At 39.2% G+C, this 23,332-nt stretch overlaps 1 protein-coding gene across 1 annotated transcript in view; it reads right to left on the bottom strand.

Moving 5' to 3' along the window:
• Positions 1–22,114, bottom strand: part of LIX1 (limb and CNS expressed 1) — a 48,361-nt gene extending 26,247 nt beyond the window's left edge. Inside the window, exons 1-2 of the mRNA XM_081231782.1 lie at positions 21,986–22,114; positions 2,811–2,974 (exon numbers count right to left, since the gene is read on the bottom strand). Coding sequence (XP_081087908.1) covers positions 2,811–2,974; positions 21,986–22,067 — 246 coding nt within the window. The 5' untranslated portion in view covers positions 22,068–22,114. The remainder of the gene's footprint in view (positions 1–2,810; positions 2,975–21,985) is intronic.
• Between the last annotated feature and the right edge of the window lie 1,218 nt (positions 22,115–23,332).

Here is a 23,332-nt window from a genome sequence, read left to right on the forward strand (position 1 = left end):
GTGAGGTCAATGCACAGAAGTCCCTTGATCCATCTTTTAAACAGAATGCTGTCCCTAAGTCTCATATAGCCACAGAGCTATGTGACTTTTTGTCATGATCCTGCTTGGAATACGGTGGGTCATTTCAATATGAAAATTTGTGCTTTTCTTTAACTCAAAGAAAATTGCTTCTGTTACTTATTTCTTCCCCTTATTTCCTTTGTCTCTTTCTAGAACTCTTATTAGATTAATGTTTACCTCCAGGATTTATCCCCATGTCTCCTGTCCTCTTTTTCCATCTCTTTGTCTTCTTGCTCTAAGTTCTAGAAAATTTACTAGTCATTTTTTACTTTGTTACCCTTTACTAATTTGGCTGTGATCTATGTCTATTCATCTGTTTACTCATTTTTCACTTATTTTTATTGTTCTAATTTGGCAATCACACTTTAAATTTCCTGTTCCCTGCTTGCTTCTTTTTTCGTAGCTGTTTTAGGGATACTTATCTTTCCACAATTTTCTGAAGATAATTATTTTAATACTCTTTTACATACTCTGCTGCTTGAATTATTTCTGCTCTTTTGTTTGCTTGCCTTGGCCTTTAAAAATTTTTTTTCTTTTGGTTTTCTTCAAATGTTTGGTGATCTTTAGTCCATTGACATTCATGGACAAAAAACAAAAAAAAACATTCATTTATGTGGCTGGCAAAACCTTGCTCTGTGGCTGAGCAGCTCTGTTTTCCTAGGAGGCCTCCCCTGAATGGGAAATCTGATGGGAACTCTCTATGAGTAGGCAGGCTTCACCTTGAATGCTCGATGATGGACCTGCAGACTCATGTGGATTAGGGAATCCTTTCCTCATTTGCTGCCTTTCTTCCCCCTCCCTTGCTTCCCATCCATGTCTAAGTGTCTAGGGTTCCATCAAGTTCTGTTCTAAGGCTTCTAGAGCCCTTTTCAAATCATCCTAATCAGGCAGTTCACTTTCATTAGTCAGAGGTAAAAATCCACTCTTGACCACTGCTCAGGGTAGAAGGCAAGACCTCACTGGCTGGCGGTGTCAGAAGTTTTGAAAGCAGTTCTTTAAAATTACCCCATGCTACTGTCAGAGTAAGCTTTCTGAAACACATTTGAATATATCATGCTCCTGCTCAGAATCTTTCAGGGATTTTGATTTTATATAGAATAAAACCTGTTCTTCTTTGCAAAGCATGAACACCCCTTATAGTTTGATGTGAGTGCCTACCATCATCTCCTACTGTTTTCCTGTCACAGACACACTTAAGCTCCCCAAATTCTGAAAGTTCTTGTGCTTTTCTCTTGTACCATGCCTCTGTACACACTGTTCCCTATGCTGAGAATGTTATCTCCTCTTTACCGATTGGCAAAGACACCCTCAATTGTACATCTCAGTGTGTGATTGCTTCCCATGAATTCTTTTCTGACTTCCCTAGGCAGACATAGGTTTGTGGGTCTATTTATTAAACTATATCTTCCCCTTACTCCACAAAGGATTTGAAATAATATAAAACAGATACATGGTAACAGGACGAAATAAATGAGTGAGGCACACAAAGCATTTGAAATAATATAAAACAGACACATGGTAACAGGATGAAATAAATGAGTGAGGCACACTAAGTTCAAAGGGAGAGTAAAGTTAGAAATATAAATAATATCAAGTATGAGGTTAGTCCTAAAAATTACACGACACTAAGTTTTATAGACATACTACGAAGAGATACACTGAAAATTTGCCTCTGGGCTTCCTAGTTGTCAAAGCTAAGAGGGAAATTTGAGCGCTTCTGAGTTTCACATTGTCCATAAACTATAAATGAGGGATTTTTGCCAGTTATTGAAAATTAAGAGAGAGTTTACTGTACTAAAGGGGTACTTATAAAGGTGACTGGTAAATTGAGAAGCTCCAACTTTTGTGCTTTCATTGACCTTCTAATATTACTATGTAATTACTATAATTTTTGTACATTTCTTTCCTTAAGGTATGGACCATATCCTCATTACTTGATCCAGTGCTTGGTATTTCCTAGTCACTCAACAAGTATTTGTTACGCACACAATCAGATACTGATTGTTAATGCAGACAAATGTTTTTGTGTGAACAGGTGTACAACTAGAAATGTATCATCATTTACACCCATGATAAACATAACAAAGAATTAACCAACTGGAAGAGTCTTTATACTAATTATCAAAACAATACTTGGAATATCTGCTATATATCAGATAAACACATTGCATGTATATTTCATATGACTCTCAACCTACCCTGTGGGTATTATTCCCCATCTCAAAATCAGGGAAATCAGTAAGTTAAATACATTTCCCAAGGGTCTACAATTATTCAGAGGCAGAACTTGGGATTAGCATAGGTGCCTGAACCCAGCCCTGTGACCCTCAACCTTTGCTATAGGTTCATGCTTTCGTGTGTAGTAGATTGATTAGTATTTGATTACAAATTTCATAGATGTGAAGACTTTCTACTGATGGAAGGGCCCTGATGGAAGGACTTTGCCCAAGTTCCTTTGTTCTTTAAGATTTATTCCAAAATATTTGAGGGAAAAGGCAGCAGCAATCAGGCAAATAAAATACTATAAAATTCATTTTCCATAAAGAAATATCAGGGGACAACACCCTAATAAAAAATACTTCCCATTTAAAAAAATGGGAACATCTGACCAATTTTTCTCTTACATAATGGAATGTGGCATAACTTTTTTCATTAGACCCAAGAAAACTTACAATGTACCGTTTTATAAAAGGGCTTACTCTGTTTTAACTCAATCAGCTTTCACTGATCAGTTTATGGTTGCTTCTTACCTGAAAGTTGCCAAAACAGCTTCCCCCTGGGAGGGTCACATAACTCACAAAGGGTGGTCCAGGAGACGGCAGCGACTCGTAGACCACCACACCTTCACTTGGGAACGCAGCCCTCTGTTGCTGCTTGCTTTCCCAAAATTCCTGTAACATTGACACAACATTCACTGAAAAAGACAAGAAATATAATCAGTTATTAAGGATGGACATACTCTAGCAAAAACAACATTTTATTTGTGGGTTGGATTGTGTAACAAGGCACTTCCAGTTTAAGCAGAAGGGAGTATGTGTATGTTTGGGTGGCATGGGGGTGTGGGGTGCTTTCAGTTGTGAAAGAAACAAATACTATTTAACACAAATGTGTTTATTTTTTCATGAGTATGGCTCAAGTGGTTTGGCACCCTAATTCTAACAGCATTTCAGTATATTAAATTTACAAATTAGTTTTTGATAACAAATTTAAAAATCTCACTCTTCCTTCTTTGAAAATTTTCTTTAATAAACTTTGTCCAGATCTATGATTATCCATGACTCCCACTCCTGTTTCTCATAGATTCTTGGACCTGCAAAGTGAAAGCTAAATTCAGAGGTAAAAATATGAGCAGTGTAATTTTATTTTAATTTATTTATTTTATTTGTTTTATTTTTCGCTGCATTGGGTCTTCGTTGCTGTGCACAGGCTTTCTCTAGTTGCAGCGAGCAGGGGCTACTCTTTGTTGCGGTGCAGGGGCTTCTCATTGCGGTGACTACTCTTGTTGCAGAGTGCGGGCTCTATGTGTGCAGGCTTCAGTAGTTGTGGCACGTGGTCTCAGTAGTTGTGGCTCACGGGCTCTAGAGTGTAGGCTCAGTAGTTGTGGCACACTGGGCTTAGTTGCTCCGCAGCGTGTGGGATCTTCCTAGACCAGGGCTGGAACCTGTGTCCCCTGCATTAGCAGACGGATTCTTAACTACTAAGCCACCAGGGAAGCCCCAAGCAATGTAATTTTAATTGGAGCTCACCTATTATAAGATTTAAGAGGAGAAAGGCAGAAAGAAGAAAACTCTTTCATGCTCCTTTCCACCCTAATCCAAAGGAGAATGAAAGCAATTGTGTAACAAGCAGGAGGCTGGGAAAAAAAAATATAAGTGAAACTAATAACATGGAAACCTTGTTAAGGACCACGTCTGTTAGATGACTTCAGAAAACGTAGTAATGGCTACAGCCATGTGTTTTAGATTAAATGACCTATGATAGCCTGTAGAAGTTCCAGATCAAATTAGGTTGGTTTGTTTATCCTGTACTGCAAATTGAATTGTGGAAATTAACAAGGATAATAGAATTGTAGAGGCAAAAGAGACCTTTCAGGTCATGCAGGCAAAGCTCTGCTTGATGCAGGAATTCCTTGCACAATACCACTGACAGCTGCCCATTTGGCCTGATTCTGGACACACAGAGGGACCTGGTAATTGGCACATCTTGATGTAGCCCATTTCAAATGCTAATGGTTTTAACTATAAGAAGGTCATTTTGGGGAGTGAGCGGAAATCTGCTTTCCTATAAGGTTCATGCAAGTGGGCTATTTCTCATTTCTGGGACCTCATAGAGGTTAATCCCCGTATTCATAAGAGAACCCATTATACTTGAAGGTGGTATAGGACATCTGTTGTTTTTGCCTCCCTGGCATTTGTTTTCCCTCTTTGTAGGAATAGCATGAAAGTTTTCCTTAAAGAACCACCTTTCCTTCAACCAAGTCTTCTCCAGGGTTGAGGAGTGGGGATTAGACCAAAGTCAAGTCATTTAGAGTCAATGAGTCCAGGACTTTTGTTGGAAATGTCAGAAGACTGGATTCTCCTTTTTCACTAGAGTTGCTGGGGTTATAGGAGAGAAGTATGGTGCTGCCCAGGCAAGGGAGACTCATGGCTGAAAAGAGAAGGGTAAAACCAAGAGATAGAGAAAGAAAGACTAAGTTCTGATGTCATAGCTTAAGCTCCTGAACCAACACATCTGCTTTTTCCTTAAACCGTTTTGAATTGGCATCTCACACTTGTGTATAAAAGTGTACTAAAATAGACAACTCTCAGGTTTCCTCAGGTTCTAGATTGAAGAGCTTTTCTTCTTTCAAACTTTCTTTGTGTAATATGGTGTCTATGCCCTTTGACATTCTCCTGATATATTTCTGAATACATGTGCTTCAAAATGCTGGGTTTTGTTATTTTGCAGGGAATCAGGAGAGTCACAGAGTTTGACCTGGAGGCAAAATCATTGCACAACCACTTTCTAAGCTGTTGACCAGAGCACCTGGCTCTTTCACTTCATTCCTAGGTCACCCATCAGCTTCCAGCTTTACAAGGTGTAGTTCAGGAAAATTCGCAAGACGCCCAGGGAATTGGATGCCTGTGTATATTTAAGAACTGTAGTTTTTAGTATTTAAGATGTGTTTTGGGAAAGAAACTGGGAAATATAAGACTATCAGAGGGGATAATTGAATTAACCAATAAAATACATGCTAAGTGGTCAAGGTGAGCTTGGTAATTACAGGTATTTTTCATTCATTCAAAAATATTTGAAGTAATATTTTCCACCAGTTGATGTAACCCAAAATAGAATTAGAACTTTTATTTCCTAAACTGTATTCCTGCTCCCCAACTTCCTCTCCCTCCCATGTACAGGAAAACAAGTATTTTGTGAGCAGGCTGATTTGTGTTTCAATTTGCCCGTGACCTACAGAATTCAGCAGAGATGTCTTGAAGATTGAAGCCTAAAACCGAAGTCAGTGGTCTGTTGCTCTGATAGTCAACAAGGGCCATTAACCGGCTATTTTAAGTTGGTTCCTTGTTGAATGATGTTCAGCTGAAAACTGGAGTAAGAAGCTGAAGACTCATGCTTATCTAGGTAAAATGAACACAAGAATTTTGGCACGTAAAACTGTGTGGATTAAAGAGTTCAAAGGTGGGTACTAAGTAAAATTTCTGCTTGAATAAATGTAGCAGTTTTCAAATTTTTTATCCTGCAACCTTGGAAGATTTCTTTGATGGTCTTACGTATGTCATCACCTCTAAAGAGTGAAACATATGTACATGCACACACACAATCCATCTTTCTATCTCTATCTCCTCGTGTCTACTGGAAAACCAGATGAATGGAGTGCAGAGGGAAGAAGGCCAGCATGCTGTTTGGAATTTCAAAGATCAGTATATCTGAAGATGCTCTATTTATGAAACACATGCTCCTTTATTTTTCTGAAGTAGCAACAAGGTTCATGGACAATGTCAAAGAAAAGGCAAGCAAAGGGTCAAGTACTGCTGAAGAAAACCACCCAAATTTGAGGAAAGGCCTCACAACACAGTTTAGTCACCAGCTGCAGTTGCACCTTCAGTGCCCAGCCAATGATCCTGCCTTTCACGTTACAAACTTAAGCCACCAAGCATGTGATATCCCTCCCTACATCTAGTGACCCATCTGCACAAGTGCCCAGCTCTACCTTATTTCCTTCAGTCTCAAATGAAGTTGTGTTGCTTCTTCTGGGCATTGTTCTATTAGTAATTCTCTTGGCTTCCTATTTTTAAATGTTTTCTCTTTACTCACTCCTCAGTGGCCATAAGTATGCTCAAGACAACAAATGAATGAATGAATGAATCAATTAAAAGAAACATTCAACCTTGGGACTATTCTTTTTTTTTTTTTTTTTTGGCCATGCCATGTGGCATGCAGGATCTTAGTTCCCTGACCAGGGATGCAACCCATGCCCCCTGAATTGGAAGCGCAGAGTCTTAACCACGGGACGCCCAGGGAAGTCCCCCTGCCATTCATTTTTAACCCACCAACAATCTGGCTTTCCCCTACATTATGCTACTGAAACTACTTGGCAAATATCACTAATTCTAACTTTCAGTCCTTATTTACTTGACCTCTAACTGCATTTGACACAGCTGATCAATTTCTTCTAAAAACTCTCATCTGCCTAAGCTTTTCTGACAGTATTCTCCCTGATTCTTCTTCTGTATTTCTATCATTTCTTCTCAGTCTCTTTTGTGGGTTTCTCTTCCTCTGCTCACCCCTCATGTTGATTTGCATGAGAGCCTTAGCTTTGTCTTTTCTTGCTTCTCTCTCTACTGTTCTTGAATGACAGAACCTATTTCCATGAATCCATCTACCATAATATATGCCAATAGTTCCCAAAACATTCTCTTGTAACTCCAGCTTTGTTAACAGATACTTCCATTTGGATGTCACAGAAATTCAACATATTCCCAGAATCAACCCATTTTCTTTTCCATAAACTCTTTTCCCAAATTATTCAGAAAGTGATATAATCATATACCCAGTTACATAAATCAGAAACCTGACAGGAACTTTAAACTTAATTTCCTCTCTCCAGATCTAATAAATGCCCAGATTTTGTCAGTTTCACATCCTGATGTCTCTGATAGTCATCACTTCCTCTCAGTTAATATTGCCACTGCTGCATTGGTTCATATCTAACCAGATATACCACAGTACCCACTTGACTCCAATCACCCTCCCATCCAACCCATCCTCAACTGTTTCCAGGTAATCTTTCTGAATCTTATGGTTAATTAAATCACTCACATCTTAAAAATCTTTCTGTGGGTCCTTCATTACCTACAGAACAAATAACTTCTTGGCAAGTCATAGAAGACCCTATGTCTTGATACTCTTTTTCATTCCAAACTTCCTCAAGTCACCTTCCAGGCCCCTCAGGCTCTCATGCTCCCAGGCCTACTGAACCAGAATCTACATTTTAAACAAGATTCTCAGGCAATCTGATGCACACTAAAGCTTGAGAAGTCCTGAGTAGGATAGGACGAAGTTGCTATTCTCATCTCTCTTATCATGTGCCTATTATATGCCAGGCACTAGGCATTTTCTCATTTAATTCTTACAATACCCTCTAGAAATAGGTATTATCATCCACAACATAGAGATAAGAAATAAAAGATGCTCAGGATACAATCACACAGCTACTAAGTCTTAGCCTTGGGATTTTTAACCTAGTTTGGTCTGGGTGTATAGTCTAGCTCTTTGCTCATCCTGAGCCACTCCTAATTATAATGGAATTTAAGTTGTTTTCATGCATGTCTACATCTATTAGAAGTGTTTTAGAAGAAGAATAAAGGTTAATTGAATATTTGAATGTCATCAAAGGTATGGAAGATGTGTTGACTTTGTGAGGCTGTTGGTAGGAAAGGTGTAGGAGGCTCTGCACAAGAATTACTTCACCTACCGTTTTCTATGGGCCATTTTTCTGATACTTGTTCTTGGCAGTCAAACAAAGTAAAGGGTTAGTATCTGTATTCTTTTCATACAAGTGATATGACACTTTCTAGCTTGGAACTGTCACAATGAATGAGCAGTCTGTGTCATGTGAACAGGTATCCTGATTAATCTTCAGCTAACACTTTGCTCTGGTTTAAAACAATGTTGTAAATACCCACCAGCTGTGGGCTTCAGAGGGGGCTGTGATTAGGCCTACCATTCCAGTCCCTTCTTTCAAGGAATAATGGCTAAAGGAGAGACCACAAGAGGAATAAGAGGAAATGACAAAAGACCAAGGAGGGCTTTGGAACAGGCTTCCTTTGAAGAGGGGCATGAACAAAAGTCAAGGTCAAGTTTCTCTGTCTGATTGTGCCTGCCACCTCAGGATCAGGAAGCTACCGTCTGGAATACATGGTTTTTGGCTATGCATTATTTCTCCCAAAGTTTAGTGAAATTCTTTCTAAAGAGTTTCTACTTTGTCTGAATGGACACTAAAGGAAAAGGGCTTTATCCACAGACATGACAAGATAAATTGGTCATCCATAGTGAATCTGGATACCAGACAGGAGAGAGGTAGTGAATCCTCAGCTGGAGACCCAGAGAATGCAGATGAATAACAACTTGGCTGATGCTGGAGCCAAGCTGAGCAACTCTCCGACTTCAGGGTTTAACACTACAGGTCATCTATTGGTCTTGTCTTTGTCAAGGTAACTGATGTTTAACTGATAAGATTACTATAAAGAAATAGAATGTCCAACAAACACATGAAAGAATGCTCAACATCACTAATAATTAGAGAAATGCAACTCAAAACTACAATGAGATATCACCTCACACCAGTCAGAATGGCCATCATCAAAAAATCTACAAACAATAAATGCTGGAGAGGGTGTGGAGAAAAGGGAACACTCTTGCACTGTTGGTGGGAATGTAAATTGGTACAGCCAATATGGAGAGCAGTATGGAGGTTCCTTAATAAACTAAAAATAGAACTACCATACTACCCAGCAATTCCACTACTGGGCATATACCCTGAGAAAACCATAATTCAAAAAGACACATGCACCCCAATGTTCATTGCAGCTCTATTTACAATCGCCAGCACATGGAAGCAATCTAAGTGTCCATAGACAGATAAATGGATAAAGAAGATGTGGTATATATATACAATGGAATATTACTCGGCCATAAAAAGAAACGAAATTGAGTTATTTGTAGTGAGGTGGACGGACTTAGAGTCTGTCATACAGAGTGAAGTAAGTCAGAAAGAAAAACAAATACCGTATGCTAACACATATATATGGAATCTAAAAAAAAAAAAAATGGTTCTGAAGAACCTAGGGGCTGGACAGGAATAAAGACGCAGACGTAGAGAATGGACTTGAGGACATGGGTGGGGGAAGGGTAGGCTGGCACGAAGTGAGAGAGTGGCATGGACTTATATATACTACCAAATGTAAAATAATTAGCTAGTGGGAAGCAGCCGCATAGCACAGGGAGATCAGCTCAGTGCTTTGTGACCACCTAGAGGGGTGGGATAGGGAGGGTGGGAGGGAGACACAAGAAGGAGGAGATATGGGGGTATATGTATAGCTGCTTCACTTTGTTATAAAGCAGAAACTAACACACCATTGCAAAGCAGTTACACTCCAATAAAGATGTTTTTTTAAAAAAAAGAAAGAAATAGAATGTTAAATGGCTGAGGCTGGGGGTATGGGAGGAAGTGGAAGGAGAGAGAATTGTTGGGGAGATCCTAGGAACAACAGCATGAAATCCAGTTCCTTTTTGTGACTTCTATCAGTTTATAACATCTGAGAGTAAAGAAAGCAATTTAACCTCTGAATTGACTTTGCACATCAAACTTCTTAATGAATTCCATTGCTCCAAATTGTTTTCTCAGACACATGTAATAGACCCTGTTATGGACTAAACATCTGTGTCTCCCACAAATTCATATGTTGAAGCCCTAACCCCTAATATGATGGTATTAGAAAGTGGGGACTTAGGGAGATAGTCAGGTTTAGATGAGATTATGAGGTAGAACCCCATGAAGGGATTGGTGTCCTTATAAGAACAGAGATACCACAGCGTCCTCTCTCTGCCTTGTGAGGACGCAGCAAGAAGGCAGCCATTTGCAAACCAGGAAGAGGGCTCTCTCCAAAGTACTGAGTGTGCCAGCAATTTGATCTTGGAGTTTCCAGCCACCAGACATGTGAGAAATAAATTTCTGTTGTTTAGGCTACCCAGTCTATGGTATTTTGTTACAGCAGCCCAAGCTGACTAAGACAAACCTCTTCAGCAATTTTGAAAATTTTCACATCAACAAGATGACAATTTGCTATGCAGTTTATAGACATTAGTGTGGATACTTTTTTCTTCGCTGTGTTTTAAAATCTGAACAGGATAGAGTTTTCAGAGTGGTAATTAGATCCCCAAGCAAGTCTTTCATAAATGAGGTTTTCATTTTCTCCTTCCTCAAGCTTTCTCTTTGATTATAAAGTTCAGCATCAAACTTCACAGAAGGCAGTTGACCAACGAAGACATCCGACAATGTGGAACACTTTGACCATCCAACCTTTGACCCTTTCTAGCAGAAATCCTCAATTAGCTTCAGCAAATGCAGTGTCTTTACTTGTCCTTGAACATATACTGCATATTTTTTCCCTGTGTTTTGGTTCAAGTTCTCCTTCCTATCCTGAGTATTGTTTCTGCCCCTCCCTTCTATCCATCCAATTTATTCTCATAGTTCAGAGGAAATGCCACGTCCTCCATCACGCCTTGCTCACTGGTTCTAGCTCATATGAATGTACTTTTCTGTGCTCTTATTCCATTAGTGGCCCTATGTCTTAGCACTTAATCTCCTATAAGCCATGTAATAAAATAGATGTGGTGCTCCAGGCTAAATTTATCAAGTCAGACTTGGCTGGACTTACTTCTGGCCAGAGGAATGAAATGTCTTGTGATAACAATTCATCTTATAGAGTACAGTATTATGTTATTTGCCTCACAGCTGACTGATTCTAGACGGCAGGCACTCTGGTTCATTCTCCTCTGTAGCCTCCTTGGTATCTAGCACAGGGCTATTCATCTAGAAGCAGTAGTTGAATTCATTTGGGATCTAAGAAAACTACATGTCTGTACTGTGCAACTGAATGAACATACAGAAGATAGGTGAAGGTACTACGATTCATGGAGAGATCAAGACTTCCTTCTAGATAGGAGATTTCTTATATGAACCACCATGGTGCCCACACAGCATGGATGTGGTGGTGGCAGCCATGGCTCAGATGGAGATGGCTGAGGCGGTGCAGAAAGATGAAGCCTGGGCAGAGTAAACATGTGATTACAAGTTGCTTGCCAGCTGGGGCTTTACCTTCATGATACCCAGGACTTAGGGAAATCCTGAACAGGAATGGTAAGTACTTTTGTCTCAGAGTGTCAATTCTAATCCATTTATGTTGACTGCCTGGAACACTGTGTTGAAAAGGATTTGAAAGTAGTCTCTGGGATCAGGAATTGTGTAACAGAACACCACAGTTAACCAGCAGTGAGGCACTGGTCTATCTGGTAACCCTGTCTTTGATGGTATAGAGTTAAAAAAAAAAAAAAAAAAAAAGCAGTCAAAATAGGCCTCTGTTCATAAAGGCTTACAATTTGATTGCAGAAATAATGAATTCATGATATAATTTGTTAACAAAATACTAGACTGCTACATTATAGAACAGAAATGATTTTAAGGTAATATTTAAAACTTTAAAATTTATGACACAATGATTAAATAGATTCAAGGGGAAAAGGAGATAAATGTGAACTGAAAAGGTTAGAAAAAAAACATGTGTAGGGGGACATCCCTGGTGGCACAGTGGTTAAGAATCCACCTGCCAATGCAGGGGACACGGGTTCGATCCCTAGTCCAAGAAGATCCCACATGACGCAGAGGAACTAAGCCCGTGCACCACAACTACTGAGCCTGCACTCCAGAGCCTGAAAGCCACAACTACTGAACCTGTGCCACAACTACTGAAGCCTGTGCACCCTAGAGCCAGTGCACTGCAACTACTGAGCCCACGAGCCACAGATACTGAAGCCCGCATGCCTAGAGCCCGTGCTCTGCAACAAGAGAAGCCACCGCAGTGAGGAGCTCGCGCACCACAAGGAAGAGTAGCCCCCACTCACCGTAAGTAGAGAAAGCCTGCACGCAGCAACGAAGACCCAACGCAGCCAAAAACACATAAATAAATTAATTAAAGAATAAAAATATGCATAGAAGGAGGGCCTAAGCTGAGCCACCTCAGAAAAATGAGATTTACACCGGGATGGGGGAAGGGATAGAAGCTGTGCTCTCAAAGGAGTGAGAGTGGCATTTGACAAAAAGAGTAAGAAAAACAGTAATGCCTCAGCTGTGGAATTATGTATGGGAGCAATAGGCAAGGATGCCATTAGGAAGGGGGTACAATTTGATAAGAGACAGGGCAAGGGGAGTTTGTTTCTTTTAATAATTGGAAATTTATCCTATTGTTCTGGTGCCTCAGTTTTACCCAAGTGGGAGAGAAAGGCAAGAACACAGAGTTCCTTGTCCTTTGTCTTTGCCTGAGGTGATGTGCTGCCTGTAGTGGCTCCATTCATGAAGAACAAGGGCACAAATACTTGGAGAGAATGTGCGGTTGCTCTTATGCATCTGGGTGAGCCCAGGAAGGATGTTTCTCTGGGAGGAGCTTGGGCAGAAAATCTCCATGAGGAGTGAGTAGGAGATGCAGCAAGCAAGATAATGCTCCTTTTGTAGTCTGGAAGGAGCATGAAGCCACTCAAGAGGGCCTTTATCCTAAAAACTCAGAGCTTGTCATTTTCATAGATTGGACACAATGAAGATGCTAATAGGGACACATGATATATGTTTTCATATGGGAACTCTGAGATGGAGAGGATGTAAATGCCCCATGGATTATAGAGTGTGTTATACAAGAGTCCTCAAATACGGGCTTTGGTTCGAACACAATAAAACGTGTACTGCATCTTCTATCTCCACATTTTATCAACAGGCAGGCAGTTTCCTTACGTAGTTAAAAGCATGGACTCTGGAGCCAGAATGCCTGGGTTTGAATCCTGTCTTTACCGCTGTAAGAAACCTACCTAGTGCTCCTGTTCTATCTGTAAAATGTAGTACTTACCTTACAGGGTTGCTGTAAAGCTTAAAATGGAAAATGCTCAGAATAGAGCTTCACACATAGTAAGCACTAGAGTGTTAGCTATTATTTGTGGTTAGAGAAGGTGAAGGAAGAAAGGAAAAGGCATGATTATATGCTTGCATGTTGCATCTTTGAGACTGACTGTTCTTGTATTGGAAACCATATCATTAAACATTCTAAAAATAGTCTCAAATCTGAAAATTCTCTAATTGGACACATTGTGCTTTTTAATTTATTTCCAAAATATGTGAAGAGTTCAGAGATGGAAAAAAGAAAGCTCTTTTAATATCATTCACTCTTAAAGTCAAAGCTTAAAGTCAAATGGACAGAAAATAAATAGATGAAATGCTACATGTCTCAAAATCTGGAGACATGGATGTCTGTCACAATTTTTCACTTTCTGATAAATGCTAATGGCAATAGAACTGCTCTTAGCAAAAACTACAGAGAGGGGCTAACTCTTATTTGAAATCAATGTTAATGACTGACTGTGCTTCAGGAAAGTAGAAACATTATAGTTCATTGCCCAGTTCAATTACCTAATACCAGGTAAGTCCTGCCTGGAAGACAGTCATTTGTCAGTAATAAGGGGTCTTAAAAGTATGTTATGAATGTTATGTTATGAATCTATAAGAAAAAAAGAAGCAATTTCTTTATGCCTTACATGAGAAAAAAATTCTAGCTGGGCAAAATTTCCCTTGCCAAAAACAATTAAAGACAAATTGGAAAGGCTACCAATTAAGGATAAACCATTAAGAGGCTTTCAAGATGATAACCATATTTTTAAATCGATTCTCTGCCTCCAAACAGATGGATTTTTGTTATGCAATATTGTAATATAATCTTTAAATTACCCTTAGCAGGTGATACTTTAAAATAAAGTTAATTAGTATTTTCTATTCTAGCAATTCAATCATGTACAACTTGTTTTTGTCAATGTGATTCCTTAGATTTGTTGAGGAGAAATAGGAAAAGGACCCCCAGATAATTTAAGGAGCAAGCTCAAGGCATGATGCCAATTTGCCATTCATGCAAAATGGGGTACCTTTGGGTCTTGTGCTTGGCTTGGCTAACTCCAGGACACTGACCAACAGAGCCAGCTGTCTAAACATTTATAACCATCCTCAGGCTTTGACAAGTTTTGACCAGGCTAATGGAATCTTGCTGACACAGCTTGTGTGTCATGTACAATATGTAGGAATCTTGGGCCCCTTCTTCTTTTCTGTAGATACTCTTTCAAAGGTAGCCACAGCCACACAACAGAGCTGAGACAGCTAAGAGTCTTGCTTTGTTCCCAGCATTATTTTCTTTTAGTAACGCTCCAGAGTCAGTGCCTAGCTCCTTCAGCAGCTGGGAAGCTGGTTGTGTTTCTTTTGTTTGCTTTTTCTTTTTTTCTGGTCTGGTCCCCATTCTCTACCCTGAACACTTTCTTTGAGGGAATTAAGATCCTTTGGGTTGTTTTTTATTTTACAAAATTAACCTCTTGGGAGATTCTCTATAATATGTAAAGAAGTACATCGTGCGTTTTGGTTTAATTTTCACCTTTAGAATTTTAAATTGCTGAACTATAAGTCATCTGGGGAGAAATTTAAATAACACTTAAAAAATATCTTTGGATGTACAAGGTAATTTTTTAAGAAGGCAGAGGGGAGAGAATATCAAGGAACAAGAGGGAATCACAAAGACATTAAAATAAAAGGTCATTAAATATATCACAATTGAACGGCAGCAGCAATAGCAGGCCTGAGCTCCCAAATGTGCTTTATTTGTGCACCATGGTTCAAATGATGTCATCCAATCACAAAAGCTACATAGACTAAAACCTGATGTAATCTACTTAACCAATTAGGAAGTATATATTGATATCTTTCCCATGTGCCATTGGGCACTGACATTGCACTATATTTAAGAGACTTTGTAGGACTGTTGACTTTAGATAACAGAGGATCCAAGATAACAAAAAACAAACAAAAAAATCAAACACTGTTACTTTGCTGACCAGTTGTTTAGTTAGAATGGCCAAATCTGTGCAAATGTGGCTTTAGGCATGTAACATACCTTCCCCGGGTAGAGTCATTATAAGAAAGCTCTCCATGACCCTGCCCCAGCTATCCAACTAGGGTTTATGTACAAGGCACGGACAGAGTTTGGCTCTAAAGAGCTTGGTGCACACAGAGTTGTGTGACCCAGAGTTGAGGGTAGACCCTGAGGATGAATATAAGGACTGGCAATCTGAGTCACTGCCAGTGTGGTATATGGGATAATTTGGGCTGCTCTACCAAGGCCAACCTGAGGCAGTGTTCTGGGGAAGTTGCCTGAGGTGGCTGTGTTTATTTTCACAGCCCATCCTTCTTCCATGCTGCCTCCTGTTTCATGGGGCTGTCAACTTAACCCTGCATGCAATTAGGCTGTGATTAAGGTGTCAATGGATGATGGTTTAGAAAGTACCAGGTACCATTTATTTCATCATATTTCACTTGACAATGGGAAAAATCTTCCCCCTTTTTGTGAGGGAGAAAATAAACAAATCAGCCACCAGAAAAGTCTATTGTGCACCTGCTAGGTGCCTGGCCCTGTGGGAGACACCTTGGGGGTTACACAGAAGTGCAAGGTATGGCTTTGCCCTCCTGGGACCTCCAACTTAGGTGTGGACAAAAACATGCCAGCAAAACTATAACTCATAGCTCAGAGGCACATGAGAAAAATGTAAACTACACTATACAGCCCATAAGTGTGAAAGGGGTGGTGACTAGATGATGGGTTCCCACAGCTGCATTAATGGGATGAGATCAAAATAGGGATCAACTGATTATCATCCCAGTAGAAAAAAAAAAGCAAAACCATAATTCAAACAGTATTCTAAGGACACCAGAGAGAGAATGTAGAAAACTACAGGGAGTGTAATAATTGCCTATTTTGTCATTATTAAACTTTCAGTAGGTTTCTTTTTTTTTTCCTTTTTCTTTTAAAATAGGATTTTTAAAACTGCCTTGACAGACTAAACTTATATGAGCATTTGAACATGGAAGAAAAGAAATAAGAGCCTTTGGGGTTAAAACACCAATATGAAATGTATTAAATAAAGAAGATTCTTTTATGAAGGGCTTCTAAAGTTGTCTTACATTTCTTAAATCAATCTGTAGCACATAATCAGTAAAACCGTATCATTTAAACAGAAAAATCATAACTTAGAAACTCACCCTTGTGCAGCTGTATCCTATTATGGGCTGTAACTTAACACATGAGTTTCAGAAGTTGTTAAAGTTGAGTTCAGGCTAACAAATCTTAACTGTTAAAAAAAAAAGCCTATGGTGAGATGAGACAGCAGATCATGAAGAGGCACCAGATTTGATCACAGGATGGGTGCCACTCATATTTTATGTTGATTTGTTAAATCTTATTTATATATTAAGAAATAAATGTATTAAGACAGATATGGCCATTAAGTGATCAAGAAGCCACTTCTTTTTTTCCATTTTGAAAAATTTTCCTCTGGCACTAAGACTTGCAGTATTTAAACTCTGCCAAATGTATCTTTACTGAAAAAAGGAGAACAGTGCTTATGCCACAGATAGCTGAAATGAAATCTGCATTTTTCTTTTAGTATAAATTCAAATAAAAATAGTTGTGTCCTGTAATAGATAAAGTAAAACTAGCTTTTGAATAGGTTTTTTCAGTGAAATGGACATCCACAGTTTAGATGCTAAAATTATCAGAGTTCAAATTACTGTAATTAAGATGCCATCATTAATCCAAAATGAGCTAGCAAGCAGTGGAGTTTTTTGTTTTTTGGGTTTTTTTATAACAATACTTCACTTTTTAAAAAAAATTTATTTATTTATTTATTTATTTTTGGCTGCGTTGGGTCTTTCATTGCTGCACACGGGCTTTCTCTAGTTGAGGAGAGCGGGGACTACTCTTCCTTGTGGTGTGTGGGCTTCATCATTGCTGTGGTTTCTCTTGTTGTGGAGCACGGACTCTAGGCGCACGGGCTTCAGTAGTTGTGGCACGTGGGCTCAGTAGTTGTGGCACATGGGCTTAGTTGCTCCGTGGCATGTGGGATCTTCCCGGACCAGGGATCGAATCCATGTCCCCGCCATTGGCAGGTGGATTCTTAATCACTGCGCCACCAGGGAAGTCCCTGTTTTTTGTTTTTTAACCATGCTCTTTCCAGCACACTTTCTGTGGTGGAATGCAATGCAATACGTGTAGGAATTTTACTGCACAAGTGCCTTCATCCCTCACATCCTACTCCATTCCTTTATGTGAAATGCAAAAACCATAAATGTATCATCAAATTTATAGATTTTAGATAACTACTCTAAAAAGCATGGGATGGGGAAAATACTTGACTCCTGAGAATTTTTCCTGCATTCCATACAGCCAGATTCATGATTGCTAAGATGTTTTTAATAGCTCTAGAGTATGGTCCAATTTTTCCAAAGGGTAAAAATGTACTTTTTGAAGTATTCACCTAACTGGTATAAATACAACCTTTCATGCAGAAAATGTCTCCTCAAATGGAAGAGTTAATGCACTTCAAATATGTGAGAAATTTTTCTTCTAATTGTGCAATGTTTAGTTAAATGTTCCACCGTATTTTTTCATTATAAAATTTTGGGAAACATTAGTGAAATCTAACACTTCACTTTATAAATCATTGCTAGAAACCAGCATGTTCTCATGGCTTTAATGATAGCTAAGATAGTTTTTAACTATCTGAAAAAGTTTGCCTTGATTTTGGCCTTTATTTAGTGAAAGTGGTTTCTCCCTATAGGCATGTATTGCATCCTGCCTGAATGGGCAAAAGGATTCTTGCTGTGAAAAATCTGCAATTCTCTCCAGCTTAGTATCAGGAAGTATACCTGCAGCAGTTGTCAATATAATCTTTTCCCCAATACAACATGCGGCCATACACTTCCAGAACTAATCTACGATCACTGCTAACTCTAATGGACCCCTGTTGCTTATGAGTGTGACTCCACCTGCCTTCTCAGCCTTGTCTCCACCTCCCCTGATGCATTGTTCCTGTATTGCCTGATCTGCCTTTGGACAAACTGTTCTCTCTCCTCATAAATGCCCTTCCCTTATTACTCTCCTGTTACACTCCTGTTCAGATATGCCTATTTAATGGGCTCTCTCCATACACCCAGAAGAGTCCATTTCAGTTCCACCTCTGTTTTCCTAACAGATACTGCCAAGACAGCACAAATGACATGGTAATGTAACATCTCTGAGAGGCAATGTCTTGCAGTGGCTAAAGGTGAGAGGTTGGAAGATAGAATTTGAATCCTGGCTCTGTCACTTTATTAGGTGTGGCCTTGGGCAAGTCACCTCAACCTCCACAAGCCTCAGTTCTCTCACTTATAAATCAATAGTACCTACGTTATTGGCTTGCTGTGAAGAGTAAACATTCTTAGCATAGTGCCTTAATCACATGATGAGGACTGACATCTTAGCATTACTATTAATGCATGAAGGAGGATCCCAAGATGGCAGATAAGCATATTATGCTCTTGTAAGTTGAAGGGTTAATGCTCAGAGTAGGATCTGAAAGTGCAGACATCTTGAAATCATGGGGCGGTGATTTCCTTTGGGAAAGCATGTGAGAAATTGTTAAACAGGGGCAAACAGATAGTAAGCTCACACACAAACTCTCAAAAGAGCTGACAAGGGTTTCTTTCAGGATAGCTCATCTTTGGTTGTGACACATGACACGTGAAAAGAAACTGGATGTTGCACAAAGCCAAGAAGGAAGGGCAACATGGACATATGCCTTAATTTCTCTGCAGAGAGATTCTGTCTGGTGGTAGAGACTCCCAGAGATACCTGTTACAAAATGGAGCCATTTAGGTAGTGGAGAACAGTCCAGTGTCAGCTTAGATGAGCAAATTACAAACTGAGAGCCCACCTCATTTAAAATTTCTTTCCATTATTTTTCATGTGAAATGCAAAATAGAGAAAAAGGGAAAAAATGTCATGGAATTTATTTCCTTTCAGGAAAGAAAATAAAAAACAAATTACAACTTTTGCCAGATGAACACCTGTCTAAAACAAATGAGAGGTTTAATGCATTAAAAAATGTTACTTGGAGGGCCTCCTTGGCTGAGAAAAACATTCATATTTTATTTCCTTAAATGAATGTAACTATCCCCATGTGCATCGGTCTCAGACCAGAAAACTCTCTGGGTACTTTTCCTGACCAACTTGAAGAGAAAATTCAATTTACTATTGCTTGTTTTTAAACAAACCAAAAGCCAAGGGAGGGCAACAAATTAATCAAATGATCGTTTACATTCCTTGTATTATATGTTTCTGAAGAATAAAGAGAAAAAAAACTGCCTTTGCATCACAGAAGAGAAATTTAGAAAAACACTTTTAGAATGTTATTATTATTTTTTTAGGCTCCTTTGTTCAACTGTGCACAGTTTTAAGCATTGTTGAATTGGCTTTTCATCTTGAAGGAAAGCAAGGTAGCAATTTTTTTAAGGACTTGGCAGTGATGTGTTCAAGTGCTTAGCTCTTTCCTTCTGGCAAAAAGAGACTGGCCTGGGGTGGGGGAAAAGGAGCCAAGAGTGACTAGGAGGAGAGGAGGCTGCTTAGAACCTGCTATTCAAGGTTGATAGTAGCTTTTTACAGGCTGTGTAAAGCAGGATTGTGGTGGCAGCAACTTATGGGTGTGCCAAAGAAAAGGAGTCCATGTGCTAAACCCTGGCACATGCATGGTAGGTTGCCGAGGCATGGCATAGGCCCTAGGCAGACTTGTGATGTCTGCCCCAGAAAGTAAGTGAAATTGTTCCCATTTATTCCATGAGGATGGTGAGTGGTTGGATGTTTGGATATCATAAAAACCCCTGGCACAGAAATCTGCCATTTGGCTTACTTTCATTTAGTCATTTTTCAGATTAGAAACACCTGAAGGGAGAGGCTCAGAAGTTAAAATTCACACCTATTAAGCCATGCAAGCAGTTGCAGAAATCTGCCATTTGGCTTACTTTCATTTAGTCATTCTAGGGTAAGCAGGCAATGCTATCTGATGAAATTTAAGTTCTATGTTAAGGAATGAAATATATAAAACAGGACACTTCTTTGCTTTTCCATATAAAAGAGTTCCCACAAAGGCCTGCATGATGGAACCTAACGTATGGTTTATTTTAATCCTTTTCTGTTTTATTCTCTCTGGTAAACTGTAAACAATTGCTGGGATTTAGTTCAGTTCAAAAAGTGGGCCATATAATTTCAGATTAAATTTCTTAAATTCACAATGAACTCAGTGAAAAATTTCACCTCTATTTCCTTTTACTGCTTCTACTATCCAAACCCTCACCGTATGATCCCTGGTCCTCTACAGTTTATCCAAAGTCTTAGGCAGGTCAAGATCCTTTTTACCCTTCACTAGTGAATTCAGTGCTATTGTAGGAGAGAGGCATTCTTTCCTCCCCTTTTCACTTAAAAAAAAACATGCCAAACCTGAATAGATTCCAGGCTAGACTGGGGGAGGGAGTGATTTTTATTAGTTCTAACATAGCTATTGACACATGCTTGAAGACAATATTTAAAAGAAAGCAAGAAGGTAAGAAAGCAAGAGAAAGAGTAAGAGGAGTAAGAAAGCAAAATAAAGAAAGGAAGAGAAAAAAGGAAGAAAGAAAAAAAAAGAAAGAGCAGGTTTTCACTTTATGCCCTAGTGGGCAAATGGGTTACAATTTAATTTCTAAGAAGAACATTTTATAGAATAAAATTGCCTAACATTTCTTTCTCTTCATCACACATATGAGAAATATAAACTAAAAGGACATCTGGAAACGAACATTATTCAGAAATCAGAAAGCAAAAATACAAACCATTGATGTTTTGATGGAGACAAACATACGAGATTCACAAAGAAGAAAGCTGTAACTTATTGAAGTAAAAAAAAAAATTCCATATGCATTTTACCTTTTGGGCAGTTCCATAGCAAAGTTCTGTTTCAGAAGCCCTTTGTAATATGAAACCCACTGTAGATAAGATACAAGGTGAAGATAGTCTGTTTTGCAGCAGCAGGAAATCAAATTGGTTCCAGAAACAAAGTTACATGATAAATGGTCTAACAGTATTGCTAGAATTGGAAATCTTGATTGAATTATTTTTCATAACCATTAAAAAAAGATTTTGAAATAACTTTGCCATAGCTGTTTAGATTTTTTTGGGGGGAAGAGGGAGGGCGTTGTTGCAGAAGTGGGAAGACATCTCATTTTACTGGCCTTTTAACTAAAGTGTTATAATTTGTTATCAAAATTTAAATCTCAGTTGTAATTTATTAATTTGCAACAAAAAATTTCAAACACAATACCTTTTTAACATAACTAATATATGGTATGGAGGATTAACCAGGTTAAAAAAGACATATACTTTATTATCATATTCAAGTTATTTTTAGTTTTAATCCTAGTACCAATCAGTCTTGATTTATTTAAAAATCATCTGGAAAAGTTCATTAAGTCTTAGGCGAATCTTAGATTTTAAGACAGACTTCTAAACGGTTAACAAGATGTATCACTGACAAAATATCCCAGCGACTGATACCCGTAGGTGAAATGAAATTATTCTGTCTGAAGTCAGGAACAAGTTAAATACCACTTAGACCACAGCACACGACTACAGAGATTTAGGAGAAAACATACTTAAATAGGATGTGACTAGACATTTAGGACTATTTTCTAAAAAAGTCAAAAAACGTTTTTCCCTTCAGTACTTACAGTCTTTGAAGACTAGAGCCGGGTCTCTGTGAGGCAAGACTTGGGCAATGATGTGTCTCAAGGATTCCAAGGTTCTGTCCATCTTGGGTCTGCCTGTGCGAGTCTGCTGCACAGTGTCCTCATGCCTGAATTCTTGCAGTCCTGGTCTGAATTTGTGCAGCTCATTGATGCACAGGATTACCAAAGAATCTCTTTTAACATCTGCCAATCAGACATTTCCCAGAATCTAAAGACCCCTCAGGGGGCCCTCCTCCCAGGCTCACTTATCTTTGTTGTATGCTGAGCTAATTAGCTCAAAAGGCTGGCTGACAGGCGGGTTCCCATTGCTTCCTTCTGTTAAACACACCCACCTACAGGCTAGCTGGGGAAGCTCACTAATCCTGGGAACAGCTTTCCTCTCCAACCAGATTTTGCCTGAATGGTGTGCAGCTTTCTGACTTCCATATTTCTTTTGGTCACTCATCTTCTAATGTGCTGTCTTCGGGTATATAGAAGCAAGAAGGTTATTTCTCAAGAAAGTTTCCTTAGTAGCAAAGGAGTTTCCAGCTCAGGACTTCCAGCTCAGAATCAGTATAATCTAAATTCTTCTCGGTAAAGAAGTGCTGTAAAGATTGTGGATGTAGCCAGGCACCAGATCATGTATTGTATTTGAATTCAGGAGCATCTCTTTGGGAGCCAAGTGTTTAATTTTTTCACCCACCCAAATTATAGTCACTTTTTTTTTTTTTTTTTTGTGGTACACGGGCCTCTCACTGTTGTGGCCTCTGCCGCTGTGGAGCACAGGCTCCGGACGCGCAGGCTCAGCGGCCATGGCTCACGGGCCCAGCCGCTCCGCGGCATGTGGGATCTTCCCGGACTGGGGCACGAACCCGTGTCCCCTGCATCGGCAGGCGGACTCTCAACCACTGCGCCACCAGGGAAGCCCCTATAGTCACTTTTGATGGGCAGTGGCAAGTAAAATCTCATAGTCTGTGTTTTGACTTGCTTGGGAACATTTGTTTCTTGCTTTATCCTTTGAGGCAAATCGTTCCCAAGATTGACTTTAATGAATTCTGATATTCACTTCCTTTCATTTCCTTTCATGATAACTTTTTATATTAAAAATTTCAGAAGTAAAAATATATTTTTCAAAGAATATAGGTGGTTATGAAAATATCTGAAGAAAACAAAGCTGCTTTTTCTACCGATGTCCTACACCACTCACAACAATGTTAAATAGTCCTTCCACAGGAGACATGTCATAGAATTCTACTGCAGTAATAAGGATTTAAACCAGATATAAAAGAACTGATTTTAGTGGCAGTAACCTATGTTAGTTGTTGATGGCTTGTTGAGGACTTCCTCACT

The sequence above is a fragment of the Mesoplodon bidens genome, assembly GCF_964165515.1.
Source record: "Mesoplodon bidens genome assembly, chromosome: 4".
NCBI classification, from domain to species: Eukaryota; Metazoa; Chordata; class Mammalia; order Artiodactyla; family Ziphiidae; genus Mesoplodon; species Mesoplodon bidens.